At 46.0% G+C, this 20443-nt stretch overlaps 1 protein-coding gene across 1 annotated transcript in view; it reads right to left on the bottom strand.

Moving 5' to 3' along the window:
* Positions 1-20443, bottom strand: part of LOC311148729 (unconventional myosin-IXAa-like) — a 206571-nt gene that overhangs the window by 14410 nt on the left and 171718 nt on the right. The window contains exons 18-27 of the mRNA XM_084185703.1: positions 20000-20039; positions 19640-19762; positions 19042-19122; positions 17362-17472; positions 16900-17022; positions 16231-16380; positions 11676-12520; positions 8828-10174; positions 8448-8520; positions 5215-5415 (exon numbers count right to left, since the gene is read on the bottom strand). Coding sequence (XP_084041829.1) covers positions 5215-5415; positions 8448-8520; positions 8828-10174; positions 11676-12520; positions 16231-16380; positions 16900-17022; positions 17362-17472; positions 19042-19122; positions 19640-19762; positions 20000-20039 — 3094 coding nt within the window. The remainder of the gene's footprint in view (positions 1-5214; positions 5416-8447; positions 8521-8827; positions 10175-11675; positions 12521-16230; positions 16381-16899; positions 17023-17361; positions 17473-19041; positions 19123-19639; positions 19763-19999; positions 20040-20443) is intronic.

The following is a 20443-nucleotide window of genomic DNA, read 5'->3' as shown; positions in this document are numbered from 1 at the left end:
TGTTTAACACTGTTTTCGTTAATACATGATTCCATATGTGTTATTTCATAGTTTTGATGTCTTCACTTATATTCTACAATGTAGAAAATAGTAAAAATAAAGAAAAACCCTTGAATGAGTAGGTGTGTCCAAACTTGACTGGTACTGAACATACTGAGACATACAGTAGACATACAGACATAGACAGTACAAACATATTTGCTCAGAAAACTACTATTTCAAATTATCAGAGATATGAGTGGGTGAGTGAGAGAGAGAGAGCTCATGCTCAGAAAGATGTGGAAGGGGAAATACAATGGTGTCAATGGTAGAGGGTTAAAGGTTCCAGCATGCATTTCTCTCATAGCTAAGACTAGTTGGACTAGCCTGGTCCCAGGTCTGTTTGTGATGACCATAAGAGTTAGCAAGACAGCCCAAACAGTTCTTGGACCAGGTTAAGAGGAGAAGGACATGGCATTTCTCCTTTTCCCGATACTTAGACATTTTTTATTTAACCTGTATTTTGACAGGGAAGTCATACTGAGACTAGGGTTTGTTTTACAGATGAGCTCTGCATAAATACATTAAACATATACAATATAACAAATCATATTAAGAAAAACAGACACATTTATCAACATAGAGGTCTCTGATCATTACTCTGAACTGAGTAAGGGGGACCAGAACATCTCATATCAGAGCCCTCTGTACGTTGTTCCACATAAAGGGCGCAAAAAAACTAAGAGCAGCTTTACCAAACTCTGTGGAGACCGAAGGTGTTATCCAAGCCTGAGACTGGGTCTAAATTGAATGAATGATGACAGATACATACATAGGAAGTTTCTGCTTTGTAAATAAACACAAGAAAATGCTGCTCTCTCCTTACATACAAAAAGGCCCAACCCACTTTTTGATGCAAAACACAATGGTGAATTCTATAACCATCACCAGTAATAAACCTAAGGCCACAATGGAAAACAGCATCTAGTGGTTTAAGTGTAGATGCTGCTGCATGCATATACACTACCGTTCAAAAGTTTGGGGTCACTTAGAAATGTCCTTGCTTCCGAAAGAAAAGCAAATGTTTTGTCCATTAAAATAACATAAAATTGATCAGAAATACAGTGTAGACATTGTTAATGTTGTAAATGGCTATTGTAGCTGGAAACAGCTGATTTTTTATGGAATATCTACATAGGCGTACAGAGGCCCATTATCAGCAACCATCAGTCCTGTGTTCCAATGGCACGTTGTGTTTGCTAATCCAAGTTTATCATTTTAAAAGGCTAATTGATCATTAGAAAACCCTTTTGCAATTATGTTAGCACAGCTGAAAACTGTTGTGCTGATTAAAGAAGCAATACAACTGGCCTTCTTGAGACTAGTTGAGTATCTGGAGCATCAGCAATCGTGGGTTCGATTATAGGCTCAAAATGGCCAGAAACAAATAACTTTCTTCTGAAACTCGTCAGTCTATTCTTGTTCTGAGAAATGAAGGCTATTCCATGCGGGAAATTGTCAAGAAACTGAAGATCTCGTACAACGCTGTGTACTACTCACTTCACAGAACAGCGCAAACTGGTTCTAACCAGAATAGAAAGAGGAGTGGGAGGCCCCGGTGCACAACTGAGCAAGAGGACAAATACATTAGAGTGTCTAGTTTGAGAAACAGACGCCTCACAGGTCCTCAACTGGCAGCTTCATTAAATAGTACCTGCAAAACCCGTCTCAACGTCAACAGTGAAGAGGCGACTCCGGGATGCTGACCTTCTAGGCAGAGTTGCAAAGAAAAAGCCATATCTCAGACTGCCCATCTTAATCTTTTCTTTTTATTGGCCAGGATGAGATATGACTTTACGACATTAACAATGTCTATACTGTATTTCTGATCAATTTGATGTTATTTTATCATAAGGCACCCCTTTATGTAACTCAAGGAACTCAGATATGACCCCATCTACCTTGATGGTGCCTTAATGTGTTTGGACCCCAGGAAGAGTAGCTGCTGCCTTGGTAGTAGCTAATGGGGATCCCTAATAAATACAAATACAAAAATGGCCTGAGTTCGGTCATTGAGATAATTATGAAACCATCGGCAAGCATCAGTAACCAACCCTATCAAGGTAAGCTTATTCAACAGAATAACCTGGCCTACAGTATCAAAAGCTTTTGACAAGTCTACAAACATGGCAGCACAATTCTTTCTATCATCTAAGGCGTTTAATGTAATTTACAACAACCATGGTAGCCGTAGTGGTGCTATGTTTAGGTCTGAATCCGGATTGATTAAAAGTTAAGATTTATAACGTAGCTGTTTGTTGACCAATGATTCTAGTATTTTTGCAAGACAAGAGAGCCTGGAAATGAACAAGGAAATGAACAAGGAAAGGAACAAGGAAAGGAACAAGGAAATGGGTCGTTAGTTATCAAGATCACTGCTATCCACCGCCCTTATGGAGTGGTAGCACAAAAGCTGCTTTCCAACCTTTTGGAATATTTCCTGATACTAAAGTTAAATAAAAAATGTGTGCTACTGAGCCAGCAATGAGGGACCCTACATACTGTAGTAAAGACGGGTCCAAATGGTCAGCCCCTAATGACTTCCTGGTGCCAATAGCTAATGGTCAGCCCCTAATGACTTCCTGGTGCCAATAGCTAACAAGGCAGCAAGAACTTCTGTTTCTGTAAGTTGCCAAAAATAAAAACACTGACTACCATTTCCCAAGTTACGTGAGGTTGACTGATCATCCATCGAGACAACTGGAGGCTGTATGTGGGAAGAACAGTCACCTGACTGGCAAAGACCAGTATGACCACAGTTTCTTTCAAATAGGAAACCAGCTGAGATAAAATGCTGATTAAAAGCCTCACAAACCTGAATTTATTCAGTAATGATTCTGGAGTCTAAAACTACTTGCTTGGACAGGGAAGTAGAGGAATTTCCCCGCTTCAGTTAATTAATAGTTTTCCAGAATTTAGAGGGATCACTAACAGAGTCTGTCATAGCGCTAAGGAACTGGTTTGATTTGGCCTGTTTAACCGAGGCAGTGCACCTATTTCTCAATTGCCTAAATAGCTGCCAATCAGCTAACGAGCCAGTTCGGTTTTTGACTCTGAGTCGCTTGAAAAGGGGCATGTTTATCAGACAGAGAGGTAAAAATGGATGAGAACAATTCAAATACCAAAACAGGGTCTGGTATGGAGCTAGTAGAAAACAGCTCTGAATAATATACATTTTACATTTACATTTTAGTCATTTAGCAGACGCTCTTATCCAGAGCGACTTAGTTAGTGAATACATATTTTTTTTATATATACTGGCCCCCCGTGGGAATCGAACCCACAACCCTGGCGTTGCAAACGCCATGCTCTATCAACTGAGCTACCACCCTGCCGGCCATTCCCTCCCCTACCCTGGACAACACTGGGCCAATTGTGCGCCGCCCATGAGTCTCCCGGTCGCGGCCGGCTGCGACAGAGCCTGGATTCGAACCAGGATCTCTAGTGGCACAGTTAGCACTGCGATGCAGTGCCTTAGACCACTGTGCCACTCAGGATAGTGAGGATTCCTTATAGATCATAAGGAACGCCTGAGGCGAGATTTTTTTAAACATTTATTTTCACAATTATACAAGGGTCAGAGTTTTTCAATTTGTTATCTCTAATGCAAGCAATAGTAGAGTAGTAGAGTAGTAGAGTATTAGAGGAGTATAGTAGTGTAGTATAGGAGTAGAGTAGTAGAGTAGAGTATTCGAGTATTCGAGTAGTAGAGTAGAGTATTAGAGTAGTAGAGGAGTAGAGTAGTGTAGTATAGGAGTAGAGGAGTAGAGTAGGGTAGTATAGTAGTATAGTAGAGTATTAGAGGAGTAGAGTAGAGTAGTAGAGGAGTAGAGTAGTAGATGAGTAGAGTAGAGTAGTGTAGTATAGGAGTAGAGGAGTAGGGTAGTAGAGTAGAGTAGTAGAGGAGTAGAGGAGTATAGTAGAGTAGTGTAGTGGGGTAGTAGAGGAGTAGAGGAGTAGAGTAGAGTAGTGTAGTGGGGTAGTAGAGTAGTAGAGGAGTAGAGGAGTAGAGGAGTATAGTAGAGTAGTGTAATATAGGAGTATAGTAGTATAGTAGTAGAGTAGTAGAGGTGTAGAGTATTAGAGTAGTATAGTATTAGAGTATTAGAGGAGTAGAATATTAGAGTAGTAGAGGAGTAGAGTATTAGAATAGTAGAGGAGTAGAGTAGTGTAGTATAGGAGTAGAGGAGTAGAGTAGGGTAGTAGAGTAGTATAGTAGAGTATTCGAGTATTCGAGTAGTAGAGTAGAGTATTAGAGTAGTAGAGGAGTAGAGTAGTGTAGTATAGGAGTAGAGGAGTAGAGTAGGGTAGTATAGTAGTATAGTAGAGTATTAGAGGAGTAGAGTAGAGTAGTAGAGGAGTAGAGTAGTAGATGAGTAGAGTAGAGTAGTGTAGTATAGGAGTAGAGGAGTAGGGTAGTAGAGTAGAGTAGTAGAGGAGTAGAGGAGTATAGTAGAGTAGTGTAGTGGGGTAGTAGAGGAGTAGAGGAGTAGAGTAGAGTAGTGTAGTGGGGTAGTAGAGGAGTAGAGGAGTATAGTAGAGTAGTGTAGTGGGGTAGTAGAGGAGTAGAGGAGTAGAGTAGAGTAGTGTAGTGGGGTAGTAGAGTAGTAGAGGAGTAGAGTAGTAGAGGAGTATAGTAGAGTAGTGTAGTGGGGTAGTAGAGGAGTAGAGTAGAGTAGTAGAATAGAAGAAACAAGATACCCCGACTACTGGTCCAGGGTCAGATATACTTTTAGACCACAATAAGGTTAAGGTTAGGGGTTAGGTCATGTGGTTAAGGTTCTGTTATCTGATCCTAGATCTGTGGTTGGTTAGGGGTATTGTGTGTACGATTGGTGATTATTCTCTCCAGGGGGAAACACAGATGACCACTTTCAGTTGCAGGCATGCTGTAAAGTATTTTGAGGCAAACTATTGCTAGAAGAGGCTTGAGTGCAGTGTTGGATATTCCCCATCAGCAAAGAGCTGGAAGGACAGAAACCTGTTTTTATTCAGTAGTTAAATACTAAACAGAGTTGGAGGATGCTAGTTAAATTCAGTGGGGTTAGTTGTGTTAAAATAGTCCCCTCCGGCTAGTAAACCTGCCCCCCAGAGAGAAAATAAATAGTCTGGGGGGTCCGAAGGAGGCAGGGGACAAGAGGGGGGTAGCTTGGACCCCCGTATTGGTATGTTTACCATTTCTGAGTCACTGTGACAGATCGGCTCGGCACCCCCCTCGGAGGAGCGGGGGAGGAGGGGCAGCGTACAGTACAGGACGGGGGTGTAGAACGTGTCGTCATCGTCCGACTGGCCCGCCCCCTCAGAGTTACAGCGGGTCAGGAAGTCGGAGCGGGTCCGAGACATACAGGCTTTCTTTTTGGGGCCGGGCCGGCCGACCTGCTCAACCACACACACCAAAAGACGTCAGTGGTCTGGGTACGTGTTAGGAGATAGGGATGATGGGTGTGTGTGTGTGGGTGTGTGTGTGTGAGACTGGGGCAATGTGTGTGTGTGTGTTGCACTCCATGATCAAAAGTATGTGAACACCTGCTCGTCGAACATCTAATTGCAAAATCATTGGCATTAATATGGAGATGGTCCCCCCTTTGCTGCTATAACAGCCTCCACTCTTCTGGGAAGGCTTTCCACTAGATGTTGGAATATTGCTGCGGGGACTTGCTTCCATTCAGCCACAATAGCATTAGTGAGGTCGAGCACTGATGTTTGGCGATTAGGCCTGGCTCGCAGTCTGCGTTCCAATTCATCCCAAAGGTGTTCGATGGGGTTGAGGTCAGGACTCTGTGCAGGCCAGTCAAGTTCTTCCACACCTATCTCGACAAACCATTTCTGTATGGACCTCGCTTTGTGCACGGGGCAATGTCATGCTGAAACAGGAAAGGGCCTTCCCCAAACTGTTGCCACAAAGTTGGAAGCACAGAATCGTCTAAAATGTAATTGTATGCTGTAGCATTAAGATTACCCTTCATTGGAACTAAGGGGCCTGAACCATGAAAAACAGCCCCAGACCATTATTCCTCCTCCACCAAGCTTTACAGTAGACACTATGCATTGGGGCAGGTAGCGTTCTCCTGGCATCCGCCAAACCCAGATTAGTCCGTCGGACTGCCAGATGGTGAAGCGTGATTCATCACTCCAGAGAACGCGTTTCCACAACTCCAGAGTCCAATGGCGGCGAGCCGACGCTTGGCATTGCGCATGGTAATCTTAGGCTTGTGTGCGGCTGCTCGGCCATGGAAACCCATTTCATGAAGCTCCCGACGAAAGGTTTTTGTGCTGTCGTTGCTTCCAGAGGCAGTTTGGAACTCGGTAGTGAGTGTTTCAACCGAGGACAGACGATTTTTACGCGCTACGCGCATCAGCACTCCGCGGTCCCGTTCTGTTAGCTTGTGTGGCCTACCACTTCGCGGCTGAGCCGTTGTTGCTCCTAGACGTTTCCACTTCACGATAACAGCACTTACAGTTGACTGGAGCAGTTCTAGCAGGGCAGAAATTTTACGAACTGACTTGTTGGAAAGGTGGCATCCTATGACGGTGCCACGTTGAAAGTCACTGAGCTCTTCAGTAAGGCCATTCTACTACTAATGTTTGTCTATGGAGATTGCATGGGTGTGTGCTCGATTTTATACACCTGTCAGCAACAGGTGTGGCTGAACTAGCCGAATCCACTAATTTGAAGGGGTGTCCACATACTTTTGTATAAACAGTGCCTTCGGAAAGTATTCAGACCCCTTGACTTTTTCCACATTTTGTTACATTACAGCCTTATTCTAAAATTGATTAAAAAAAAATAAAAAATCAATCTACACACAATACCTCATCATGTCAAAGCGAAAACAGTTTGAGACATTTTTGAAAAATGTATTAAAAATAAAAAACTGTAAGTATTCGGATCCTTTGCTATGAGACTGGAAATTGAGCTCAGGTGCATCCTGTTTCCATTGATCATCCTGTTTCTACAACTTGATTGGAGTCAACCTGTATTAAATTCAATTGATTGGACATGATTTGGAAAGGCATACACCTATCTATATAAGGTCCCACAGTTGGCAGTGCATGTCAGAGCAAAACCCAAGCCATGAGGACGAAGGAATTGTCCGTAGAGCTCCGAGACAGGTTAGTTTCGAGGCACTGATCTGGGGAAGGGTACCTGCAGCATTGAAGGTCCCCAAGAACACAGTGGCCTCCATCATTCTTAAATGGAAGAAGTTTGGAACCACCAAGACTCTTCCTAGAGCTCGCCACCCGGCCGAACTAAGCAATCGGGGGAGAAGGGCCTTGGTCAGGGAGATGACCAAGAACCTGATGGTCACTCTGACAGAGCTCTAGAGTTCCTTTGTGGAGATGGGAGAACCTTCCAGAAGAAAAACTATCTCTGCAGCACTCCACCAATCAGGCCTTTATGGCCAGAAGGAAGCCACTCCTCAGTAAAAGGCACATGACAGCCCGCTTGGAGTTTGCCAAAAGGCACCTAAAGACTCTCAGACCATGAGAAACAAGATTCTCTGGTCTGATGAAACCAAGATTGAACTCTTTGGCCTGAATGCCAAGCGTCACGTCTGGAGGAAACCTGGTACCATCCCTACGGTGAAGCATGGTGGGGGCAGCATCATGCTGTGGGGATGTTTTTCAGTGGCAGGGATTGGGAGACTAGTCAGGATCGAGGCAAAGATTAACGGAGCAATGTACAGAGAGATCCTTGATGAAAACCTGCTCCAGAGCACTCAGGACCTCAGAATGGGGTGAAGGTTCACCTTCCAACAGGACAATGACCCTAAGCACACAGCCAAGACAAACGCATGAGTGGATTCGGGACAAGTCTCTGAATGTCCTTGAGTGGCCCAGCCAGAGCCCGGACTTGAACCCGATCTAACATCTCTGGAGAGACCTGAAAATAGCTGTGTAACAATGCTCCCCATCCAACCTGACAGAGCTAGAGAGGATCTGCAGAGAGGAATGGGAGAAACTCCCCAAATACAGGTGTGCCAAGCTTGTAGCTTCATACCCAAGAAGACTCAAGGCTGTAATCGCTGCCAAAGGTGCTTCAACAAAGTACTGAGTAAAGGGTCTGAATACTTATGTAAATGTGATATTTCCATTTTTTTATTTTTCATAAATTAGCAACAACAAAAAAACAACGTGTTTTTGCCTTGTCGTTATGGGGTATTGTGTGTAGATTGATGAGAAGGGAAAAAACAATTGAATCAGTTTTAGAATAAGGCTGTAACGTAACAAAATGTGGAAAAAGTCAAGGGGTCTGAATACTTATGTGGATATCACTTAGAGACACACTGACAGTTTGAATGACACAAATTAATAACACTTTCAACTTATACAAGCACACACACTCACATGCACGATGTGTGTGTGTGTGTGTGTTTCCTTTGGGTAGTCTATCGTGTATAACCCACCTCTCTGGCTGTCTGTCCAGTGGTGGCTCTAGAGGCCAACGACCGCTCATGGTTCACCAGGTCCATATCAGACCTACAATACAGTCACCAGACAATACGTTACATTTCTTTGTACACTTTCAAATGTAAGTATTTAGTTACATATTCAAATATATTTTTCCTGTGTTTTACAATGTTGTTGCTGTACAAGGCAATGAAAAATAACAGAACATTTTGAAAAATAATGATCTTTTTGTGGTCATTTATTGAAATGAAAGTGTTCATTTGTACACATTGTCTGTCAGTGAAAAAAATTAAGCTAGTGTTGAGAGAACAAATGAACTACAAAGCTTTGAATGAGCAGCAACATTAAAGCAACGTTACAGCAACACAACACTCACTTGCGTCGGGGGGAGAACGTGGTGTTGGTGGGGGGCTTCTCAGCCATATTGACAACGATGGTCTTGGTCGGGGTCTTCTTCTGTGATGCCAGGGCTGCTTCCCTGCTCTCCAGGATACTGTTGGTGGAGACCCAGTTGTCCTGCGCTGGCCTGCACCTCTCCTGCTGGCTGGGTATGACTTCACCGGCGGGGGCCTTGGGCTCCAGAACTATCTGGATATCTACCTCGGAAGGACAAAGGCCATGGCTGGAGTTGGAGGATGGCACCAAACTAGACATGTCGATCCCAGCTAAGTCTCTCGGAGGCTTGGTAACAGTCCTGGGCGGCTGGGCCTTCTCTGATACTTCCAGGCCGGCGATGGGTGTAGGGGAGGATGTTGCGGTGGTTACACCCATCTGGAGTGCACTCTCCTGGGCTTTCGCTGCCCACAGCTCCCCTTCGTCCAGCAGGGTCTCCTTCTGCATACTGATGACAACCACCATGGGCCGTCGAGATGCGGACTCTCTCCTCTCCTTCACAGGCTTGTTGGGGCTCTCTTGCTTAGGCTTGGGCTCACTGCTTTGGTCCTTAGAAGGGATGAAGAAGGTAGCTTGTGTAGCCTCCACCACCACTTCCTTGATAGGGGGCGGTAGCATGGGCGGTAGCTCCTCCGTCCTGGGGCTTAGATCATTCTCTTTTACCACCTTTGGGTGCTGTGGCTGGGACTGGGACTGGGACTCTGGGGGGGTGTGAACGGGAGACCCTGGTCTGACTAAATCCTCTTGGGAAGAAGTCCGGCGCGGCGCTGACTGGTTAACATGGCAACCGGGGTAACCAGGCCCTCCCGCCTCCACGTCTATGGAGGTGTCAAGCAGCTCATCAGGAGAGCCACGGTGGGGGGAGGAGGGCCGGTGGTGTTGGTTGTCGTCCAGGGGACAGGGGATGCTGTCCGGACACAGGGGTACATGGGTTTCCTCTTCTGGCAGAGTCCCTCCCTTTCTGTGGGTCCGCACCTTGAGTAGCTCCAGGCTGAACTGGGTCTGCTCCAGCTCCCTCATACGCCGGCTCTGTCTCTTGGCCCGTGTCTTGTGGCTGCTGGGCTCTACACTCTGTTTGTTTTCTGACTCTATATTCGGTCTTCTCTCACTCTCCCCATCCACCTCCTCTTCCTCCTTAGAGTCTTCAGTAGGCCAGACTGTGGAGACATTTTGGATGTCCTGATCGCGTGTGATCTCGAGGACATGGTCCTCCGAGGTGTCCGTATCCGGGCCCATGGTCCTCTCTGCCTCCTCTTCTTCTGTGGTGGGGCTACATGGTCCATTGAGCAACTGCCTTTTATGCTGACTCTGCTCTTTTAGTTCTGTGAACCTATAGGAAACAGGGAGTCAAACTGTAAGCGAACACAGCTTAAAGCAATCTACCTACCATTCCTACTCTTTTCCAATGTGTTCTTCATCAGTGTAGGGAAAGGCTAATCATTTGAACCTGGGAGCAATAGGGCGTGCAAGCTTTTGTTCCAGCCCAGCAATAAAACACACTTAATGTGTTTATCTTGAACCAATTATAACTACATGAATCAGGTGTTTTAGAGCTATTGTGACGGCACTGAATTTGTCTGAACCGTCTCAGTGCATCTCCTGCCGATGGGGCGCTTGCCTTTAATTCCCCATTAAATAGCCAGCATCAGCTGTTCCCAAGCACCTTTACTCCGTTTTCCAACCGGTATTTCATTTGTTTTAGTGGGATTTACACCGTGTTGGGTTATGTGTTCAGCGGCTAGTGAAGACTACTGGGAGTTCTGATAACCTTTATCGTTGTTTGGTAAAAGATGTTGAGATTCTGATTGTATGATTAAGACTGGGTTTAATCTGCACTTTATGACTGGAAAAACATTGCGTGACTGAGGCCACTTGAGTTCACTCAAACTCCTTTACCAGGCTGGACTCTCTTTAGGCCCAAGGTACGGCACTTTCTCGAGGAACCAGTGATCATTGTGTTACGATGTTATTATGCGTGTGATCATTTATTTATAACCAACGCAAAATAACTCAGTTGTTTTGAAGTTATTTCCAATGTTTTAAGGGTTTACGTAAAGTGTATTTCCATTCTGACTTTTACATGAGTTCCTTGTATTGACGGACGGGACTCATTCCCTCACAAACAAAAAGGAGAAATCAATATTTTCTCTGGTAGGCACAACGTACCTGGCACCCCTAACCTCAAGTCAAAACCGTTACACCATGTTTGATCATATTTAGAATATAATTCCATATTGTCCATCTTTATATACACTGAGTTTACAAAACATTAAGAAAAACATATTCCCATGACATAGACTGACCAGGTGAATCCAGGTGAAAGATATGATCTCTTATTGATGTCACTTGTTAAATCCACTTCAATCAGTGTAGATGAAGGGGAGGAGACAGGTTAAAGAAGGATTTTTAAGCCTTGAGACAACTGAGACATGGATTGTGTATGCTTGCCATTCAGAGGGTGAATGGGCAAGACAAAATATTTAAGTGCCTTTGAATTGGGTATGGTAGTAGGTGCCAGGCGCACCGGTTTGTATCAAGAACTGCAACGCTGCTGGGTTTTTCACAGTCAACAGTTTCCCGTGTGTATCAAGAATGGTCCACCACCCAAAGGACATCCAGCCAACTTGACACAACTGTGGGAAGCATTGGAGTCAACATGGGCCAGCATCCCTGTGGAACACTTTCGACACCTTGTAGAGTCCATGCCCCGATGAATTGAGGCTGTTCTGAGGGCAAAGGGGATGGTGCAACTCAATATTAGGAAGGTGTTCTTAATGTTTGATATACTCAGCGTATATCATAAAATATAAATGTTTATCACTCCTAGTTACCTTAGGCGTGCCATGTAGCCCCTGCACGCTGCCTGTAGCAGCATAACTGCACCACGTGTCCTACAGTAGTGGGCTCTCTCTCTGTAGGCCCGCCAGGCTGTTTGCACCGTAATGGCCGCCAGAGCCCTGTGCTGCCAGCAGTTTCTCCAGCGCCTCTGTATTATCAGGGCAGAGTCCCTCCACTGCAGGAACCGCCTGCACTGCCTGTAGCACCTCCACGATGCCTGCAGGCACACTGCTGCCCCCTCCTGGATGGCTGGGTCCACTGCAGCCTGCTCCTGGATGGTTGGGTCCCCTGCAGCCTGCTCCTGGATGGCTGGGTCCCCTGCAGCCTGCTCCTGGACAGCTGGGTCCACTGCTTCCTCTTCCTGGACGGCTGGGTCCCCTGCAGCCTGCTCCTGGATGGCTGGATCCCCTGCTTCCTCTTCCTGGACGGCTGGGTCCACTGCTGCCTCCTGGATTGTTGGGTCCTCTGCTGCCTGCTCCTGGACGGCTGGGTCCACTGCAACCTGCTCCTGGACGGCTGGGTCCACTGCTTCCTCTTCCTGGACGGCTGGGTCCACTGCTTCCTCTTCCTGGACGGCTGGGTCCACTGCTTCCTCTTCCTGGACGGCTGGGTCCACTGCTTCCTCTTCCTGGACGGCTGGGTCCACTGCAGCCTGCTCCTGGATGGCTGGGACCCCTGCTTCCTCTTCCTGGACGGCTGGGTCCACTGCAGCCTCCTCCTGGATGGCTGGGACCCCTGCTTCCTCTTCCTGGATGGCTGGGACCCCTGCTTCCTCTTCCTGGACGGCTGGGTCCACTGCAGCCTCCTCCTGTCTGAGCAGGCAGCCCCGCCACCACCGCTGAGGAGAGGAGAGAATTGAGAAATATGAATTAACAAAGTGAATTCAAGTATAAAGTCATATTTGTGGAAAAAACTGAGAATGTTTATTGACTGGGGTATTATCGTTGCAGTATATGTTGGAATTAATTGTATGTGAGCGGTTTTAAAGTTTTAGAGTAGTATCGAGAATCCTTTCGAGGTAAGAAAATGCTTGAAAAATGATTCATATTTTACAAAACTTACCCTTTAAGGCCCAATTTGTATGTGAACCGAATATACCCCAGGAAGACCTCTAGTGGGTAAACATCTACTGAGATACATTAATAAGGTATAGAAGTCTATAGAAGTTTTTGGAACGCAATACATTTGTTATTCCAGATACAATGGCAGGTTGATATGGATATCCCGACAGATATTTGACAAAACATACAGTGCCTGAATGTTTGATTAGCTAAAATAAAAACTCTGTGAACAACTCACATCAAGTTGACAACATCTCTCTACAGTTATAAACTAAATCCACAGTTTCTTTGTTCTTCTGAGTGTGGAGATTGAAACAAATGAACACAGCTACCGAACAAAATCCATTTAACGGCCCCAGAGAATAACATTTCTAAATTAGCAGTTGGTCGTATTTATACGCTGTGAGTAAAAACTATTTTTTTTAAACACTTTGCGAGACTATTTCAACTCTCCGTTTTGGTTTATTTCTACAAGGAAATGGCTGTCTTTAACCTAAAAAGAAATTCAACTTTTCAAACAGCTACTGCTATTGCCCGTTGACAGGTCTGTGTAATCATGCTGAATGGCATATTATTATTATTATATTTCAAATTCCTTATATTAAGCAAACCAGACGGCACGATTTTCAGCCAGGGGCACACTCCAACACTCAGACATAATTTACAAACGAAGCATGTGTGTTTAGTGAGTCCGCTAGATCAGAGGCAGTAGGGATGACCAGCATGTTCTCTTGATAAGTGCGTGAATTGGACCATTTTCCTGTCCTGCTAAGCATTCAAAATGTAACTAGCACTTTGGGTGTCAGGGGAAAATGTATGGAGTAAAAAGTACATTATTTTGTAGTGGAGTAAAAGTAAAAGTTGTAAAAAATCGAAATGTACAGATATCCAATAAACTATTTACGTAGTACTTTAAAGTATTTTTACTTAAGTACTTTACCCCACTGTCCTCTACTCTGTAAAACTAGAAAAGCTGCACCTCAAGTTCTGAGTCAATGAACGTGTTTTTGGCGTCAACATTCTGTCTAATAAATACATTTAATACAGTATATGCTATTGCCCCCCAAAGTATATTTTAAAGAACACAATTGTATTTTAATTAGATTATGTTACTGTAAGCTACATGTAAGAAAACACCACAATTCAAGTGTTAAACACCAGAAATGTATTATTATTTTGTTAAGGCAGGTCTTAAGAAACATTATGAAACTAATAAATTGTATTTTAAAAGAACAGAATAGCATATTTTACGTTTTATTATGTTACTAGTCGGTGCTTAGTAACCTACACCAGGGGTCTTCAACTCTTACCCTACGAGGTCCGGAGCCTGCTGGTTTGGTGTTCTAAGTGATCATTTCTTGGAACACCTGGTGTCCCAGGTCTAAATCAGTCCCTGATTAGAGGGGAACAATGAAAAAAAGGCAGTGGAACTGGCTTCCAGGTCCAGAGATGAGTTAGAGGGCTCTAGGCTATGCTGAATAAAAAATTGCTTTTTTTGGTAAGCTCCGTTCCCTTCTTTGTCAATTACCCACGCTGCACTGCAGTCTCCTCATTCACAAGACAATTGATCATATTGTCACCCATCAGTCTATTGTCAATGTACTCTTGTCTTTAGGCTACATCTATTATTATATGTGTGCAATTAGTTTCAATATAGTTTAGGTGTAGTTTCGATGGGCCATTGTCAGATGGCAGCCGAATGTCAGGTGAAGGAAGAGCATGTCCTTCTAAAACTGCTTAGAACACAAACACTGTGTTTTCGAAATTCTAACAACGGCAGTTGAATATACTTACATAGGAAAAGTCAAGGATGGGGGGGACATGACTTTGTCAAGGATGGGGGGGGGGGGGCATGACTTTGTCAAGGATGGGGGGGCATGACTTTGTTAAGGATGGGGGGGGACATGACTTTGTCAAGGATGGGGGGACATGACTTTGTTAAGGATGGGGGGGACATGACTTTGTTAAGGATGGGGGGGACATGACTTTGTTAAGGATGGGGGGGGGACATGACTTTGTTAAGGATGGGGGGGACATGACTTTGTTAAGGATGGGGGGGGGACATGACTTTGTCAAGGATGGGGGGGCATGACTTTGTTAAGGATGGGGGGGGACATGACTTTGTCAAGGATGGGGGGGCATGACTTTGTTAAGGATGGGGGGGGACATGACTTTGTCAAGGATGGGGGGACATGACTTTGTTAAGGATGGGGGGGACATGACTTTGTTAAGGATGGGGGGGACATGACTTTGTTAAGGATGGGGGGGGGACATGACTTTGTTAAGGATGGGGGGGACATGACTTTGTTAAGGATGGGGGGGGGACATGACTTTGTCAAGGATGGGGGGGACATGACTTTGTTAAGGATGGGGGGGGGACATGACTTTGTCAAGGATGGGGGGGACATGACTTTGTCAAGGATGGGGGGGACATGACTTTGTTAAGGATGGGGGGGACATGACTTTGTTAAGGATGGGGGGGGACATGACTTTGTTAGGGATGGGGGGGACATGACTTTGTTAAGGATGGGGGGGGACATGACTTTGTTAAGGATGGGGGGGACATGACTTTGTTAAGGATGGGGGGACATGACTTTGTTAAGGATGGGGGGGACATGACTTTGTTAAGGATGGGGGGACATGACTTTGTCAAGGATGGGGGGGACATTACTTTGTTAAGGATGGGGGGACATGACTTTGTTAAGGATGGGGGGGGACATGACTTTGTCAAGGATGGGGGGGGACATGACTTTGTTAAGGATGGGGGGGGACATGACTTTGTCAAGGATGGGGGGGACATGACTTTGTCAAGGATGGGGGGGGACATGACTTTGTCAAGGATGGGGGGGGGGACATGACTTTGTCAAGGATGGGGGGGACATGACTTTGTTAAGGATGGGGGGGGACATGACTTTGTCAAGGATGGGGGGGACATTACTTTGTTAAGGATGGGGGGGACATGACTTTGTCAAGGATGGGGGGGACATGACTTTGTTAAGGATGGGGGGGGACATGACTTTGTCAAGGATGGGGGGGGACATGACTTTGTCAAGGATGGGGGGGGACATGACTTTGTCAAGGATGGGGGGGCACATGACTTTGAAAATGGTAATAATTGTATTAATTTATTCATATGCCAGTCAAAGTGATAGTCTCAGCGCTTCTAGTGTTAACACACAGACATGGATTTACTATGACCTGTGTGGTCTAGCAGTCAGTGCTGCACACAAAAACCAGAGTTGGGTTTGAATCCGACCCAGCGCACTTCTCCCCACTTTCCTGTGTTCTCTCCACTGTCCTCTCTGTTCAATAAAACCAATAAAATACCACAAAAAAAAAAGGTTACAAAAAAGAAGAAATGGAAATACAAGAACGGACATTCCCGTTCAAGTCAATGTTCCGTGATGGTTAGACTGGCAGGCATATTGATTCTACCCATGTCATTCTATACAGTAACTGGTGTGGTGCCCAAACTACGCCATCTCACCTGGATGACATCAGCGGCCTGTCTCATGTTGATGAAGTGTTTCCTCTCCAGCCGGGCTCGGAAGCGGCGCTGCAGCGTGACGATGCGTCCCAACACCTCCGTGTGGAGCAGGGCCTGCAGCCGCTGTCGCTCCGCCTCCCGCAGGAACACCTGCAGCACAGAGAGAGACCCGGGGGGGAGGGGCCGTTAGTGACTAGACACACCCACACCCAGGGAACAGAAAGGGGGGGGGGAGGGGCCGTTAGTGACTAGACACACCCACACCCAGGGAACAGAAAGGGGGGGGGGAGGGGCCGTTAGTGACTAGACACACCCACACCCAGGGAACAGAAAGGGGGGGGAGGGGCCGTTAGTGACTAGACACACCCACACCCAGGGAACAGAAAGGGGGGGGAGGGGCCGTTAGTGACTAGACACACCCACACCCAGGGAACAGAAAGGGGGGGGGGGGGGGAGGGGCCGTTAGTGACTAGACACACCCACCCCCAGGGAACAGAAAGGGGGGGGGGGGGGGCGTTAGTGACTAGACACATCCACCCCCAGGGAACAGAAAGGGGGGGGGAGGGGCCGTTAGTGACTAGACACATCCACCCCCAGGGAACAGAAAGGCTGCAATGCGTGAGAGAGAGAGAGAGAGAGCGAGAGAGAGAGAGAGGAGGGGGTGCATACCATTGTGTTGCCAACTTGATACCCAGCGGGTGCTAGATGAACTTGACGAAAGAACTCCCTGATGCCAGACTTGGTTGGTCTAGTAATGTCTGGTAAGAGCACACGAAAGTGACGCACAAAGTCCTGCAAAGACGAGCCAAAAGAGATTTAAAATAACATATCAACAGTGACTTCAAAATACAAGTTAGGGTTGACATGTCTTACAGTCTGTAAATAAGACTGTTTACATTCCAAGTGCATGGATGTGACATCACTACATCAACATTCCGTTCAGTGAGAATTACGACCATTGACCAGTACATTTTGACAGTTACATTTTAGTCATTTAACAGACGGTCATATCCAGAGCGACTTACAGTCAAGTGCATTCAACTAAGTAACACACAGTATTGTGTATCTGATCCGCTAATCTGTGCCCATGACTTCAGTGCTGTATCCTGATTGGTTGGCGTGAGGGCTTACCTGGAAGGTGTATTTGATGGCGTATCCTGATTGGCGGATGCGGACGGTCTCCAGCATGCCTGTGTACCTCAGCTGCCTGAGTACCAGGGCATCGTTGAAACGCAGGGGGAGCTGAGAGAGGGAAGGAGAGAGAGACAGAGAGAGGGAAGGAAAGAGAGACAGAGAGAGGGAAGGAGAGAGAGACAGAGAGAGGGAAGGAGAGAGAGACAGAGAGAGGGAAGGAAAGAGAGACAGAGAGAGGGAAGGAGAGAGAGACAGAGAGAGGGAAGGAGAGAGAGACAGAGAGAGGGAAGGAAAGAGAGACAGAGAGAGGGAAGGAGAGAGAGACAGAGAGAGGGAAGGAAAGAGAGACAGAGAGAGGGAAGGAGAGAGAGACAGAGAGGGAAGGAAAGAGAGACAGAGAGGGAAGGAAAGAGAGAAAGAGAGAGGGAAGGAAAGAGAGACAGAGAGAGGGAAGGAGAGAGAGACAGAGAGAGGGAAGGAAAGAGAGACAGAGAGGGAAGGAAAGAGAGACAGAGAGAGGGAAGGAAAGAGAGAAAGAGAGAGGGAAGGAAAGAGAGATAGAGAGAGGGAAGGAGAGAGAGACAGAGAGAGGGAAGGAGAGAGAGACAGAGAGAGGGAAGGAAAGAGAGACAGAGAGAGGGAAGGAAAGAGAGACAGAGAGAGGGAAGGAAAGAGAGACAGAGAGAGGGAAGGAGAGAGAGACAGGGAGAGGGAAGGAGAGAGAGACAGAGAGAGGGAAGGAGAGAGAGAGAGAGAGGGAAGGAAAGGAAAGAGAGACAGAGAGAGGGAAGGAAAGAGAGACAGAGAGAGGGAAGGAAAGAGAGACAGAGAGAGGGAAGGAGAGAGAGACAGAGAGAGGGAAGGAGAGAGAGACAGAGAGAGGGAAGGAGAGAGAGACAGAGAGAGGGAAGGAGAGAGAGACAGAGAGAGGGAAGGAGAGAGAGACAGAGAGAGGGAAGGAAAGAGAGACAGAGAGAGGGAAGGAAAGAGAGACAGAGAGAGGGAAGGAGAGAGAGACAGAGAGAGGGAAGGAGAGAGAGACAGAGAGAGGGAAGGAAAGAGAGACAGAGAGAGGGAAGGAGAGAGAGACAGAGAGAGGGAAGGAGAGAGAGACAGAGAGAGGGAAGGAGAGAGAGACAGAGAGAGGGAAGGAGAGAGAGACAGAGAGAGGGAAGGAAAGAGAGACAGAGAGAGGGAAGGAAAGAGAGACAGAGAGAGGGAAGGAGAGAGAGACAGAGAGAGGGAAGGAGAGAGAGACAGAGAGAGGGAAGGAGAGAGAGACAGAGAGAGGGAAGGAAAGAGAGACAGAGAGAGGGAAGGAAAGAGAGACAGAGAGAGGGAAGGAGAGAGAGACAGAGAGAGGGAAGGAGAGAGAGACAGAGAGAGGGAAGGAAAGAGAGACAGAGAGAGGGAAGGAAAGAGAGACAGAGAGAGGGAAGGAGAGAGAGACAGAGAGAGGGAAGGAGAGAGAGACAGAGAGAGGGAAGGAAAGAGAGACAGAGAGAGGGAAGGAGAGAGAGACAGAGAGGGAAGGAAAGAGATTTAAAACACTGTATAATTGGCTATAACAGGCTACGTAATTAACAGACAATTTCATTGTTCAGTGGTTTCATTGTTACATTATCATCTAACCTAACTGAAGAAGCTGTTCCTACAGTAGCTGTTAGCGGAATATACCTTCTCTGCATTGGAGCGGATACACTTGACAAAGTAGGGCTCCGACTGGCCCAGGGTCTCCATCAGCTTGTTCAGAGAGGCCTTCACACAGCAAGACACCAGGACATCACAGCATTAGTAATGTAATAATAATAATAATATTTTTTTTTTTAAATGCTATTTAGCAGACGCTTTTATTCAAAGTGACTTACAATACAGTCATGCGTGCATACATTTTAAGCACGGGTGGTCCCGGGAATCGAACCCACTATCCTGGCGTTGCAAGTGCCATGCTTTAGCTAGCTTCCCATCATACGTTGCATAAACCAGGTATTATAAAAGCTCACGTTATTTATTATAGTAGACTTCATGTTCCATTCCAAATCAACCTCTTGCCCCTATACATGATCTGAGATAATTACTGTGACACGTTTTGCGAAATGAACATAAAAGTAAATGTTTAATTTATATAAATATTTCATTTGACATCTGTCCAATTCTTAAGATCTTCACAAAGTGCCTGGAGATCCGTAGGAGCTGAGTGTTGGAATTGGGCATTGGTTTGAGGGCTGTGAAGAGATGAAGGACACTAAAGCGTGAGAGAGAGGTGGATGCTTACCTGGAACTGGGCGCTGATGCTGGGTGTTTTCTTCTTCTTGTGCAGGAGGAGGAGGGACTTGGTGATGCGGTCGTGGAGGGTCACACTGCTCAGGTACCTCAGAGACTTCACGTCCAACAGGTGCTGCACAGATACATGAACCGCCATAGGAACACGCTCAGACAGTATAGTATTCAAAATAATTATACGGCCAAACTGTTACTGTCAACTTATGCTCGCCTCTATAAAGCTCTGTAATTTCACTGCTGTAATCCATTACTTCCCTATTGACATTTCCTCCTAGAATAGATCGTCTGTCATGTTGAAACCATTGAGAAAATTATCACTTGTAAAATGACCACGACTTTGTAAGGACCTTACCTTCGGCAGGCTGGGCTTGGACTTGTAGTTTTTGTTCCGCCTGTGGGAGAGAGACTGGTCGTCAGATATACTACAGTATGAACACACATTGACCACTGCCTGACCATGGTTTCTGACCGTGGCTTGAGCGTTCACGGTGATGGTCAGACTTGTCAAACTCTATGCCCTGTGCTCTCCACCAGGAGATTCATAAAGTAGGAACACACATTGACCGTGGATTGAACACTGGCTGATCATGGTTCGAGTGTATTTATTAAGGATCACCTATTAGTGTGCGTGGTCAGACTAACTGCTGTACACACCTTTTCTATTCATACTGTGCATACACACCATTCACATACATATAGATGTATATGTGTTCCTTAATGTTTTGTCCACTCAGCGTAGCTGTATTTATATTCCGGACTCTGTTCCTAATGTTTTGTCCACTCAGTGTAGATGTAT

The sequence above is a fragment of the Coregonus lavaretus genome (assembly GCF_964263955.1).
Source record: "Coregonus lavaretus genome assembly, chromosome: 21".
NCBI lineage: Eukaryota > Metazoa > Chordata > Actinopteri > Salmoniformes > Salmonidae > Coregonus > Coregonus lavaretus.
The sequence above is the reverse complement of the archived record's forward strand: the minus strand, read 5'-3'. Positions and strand labels throughout refer to the sequence as shown.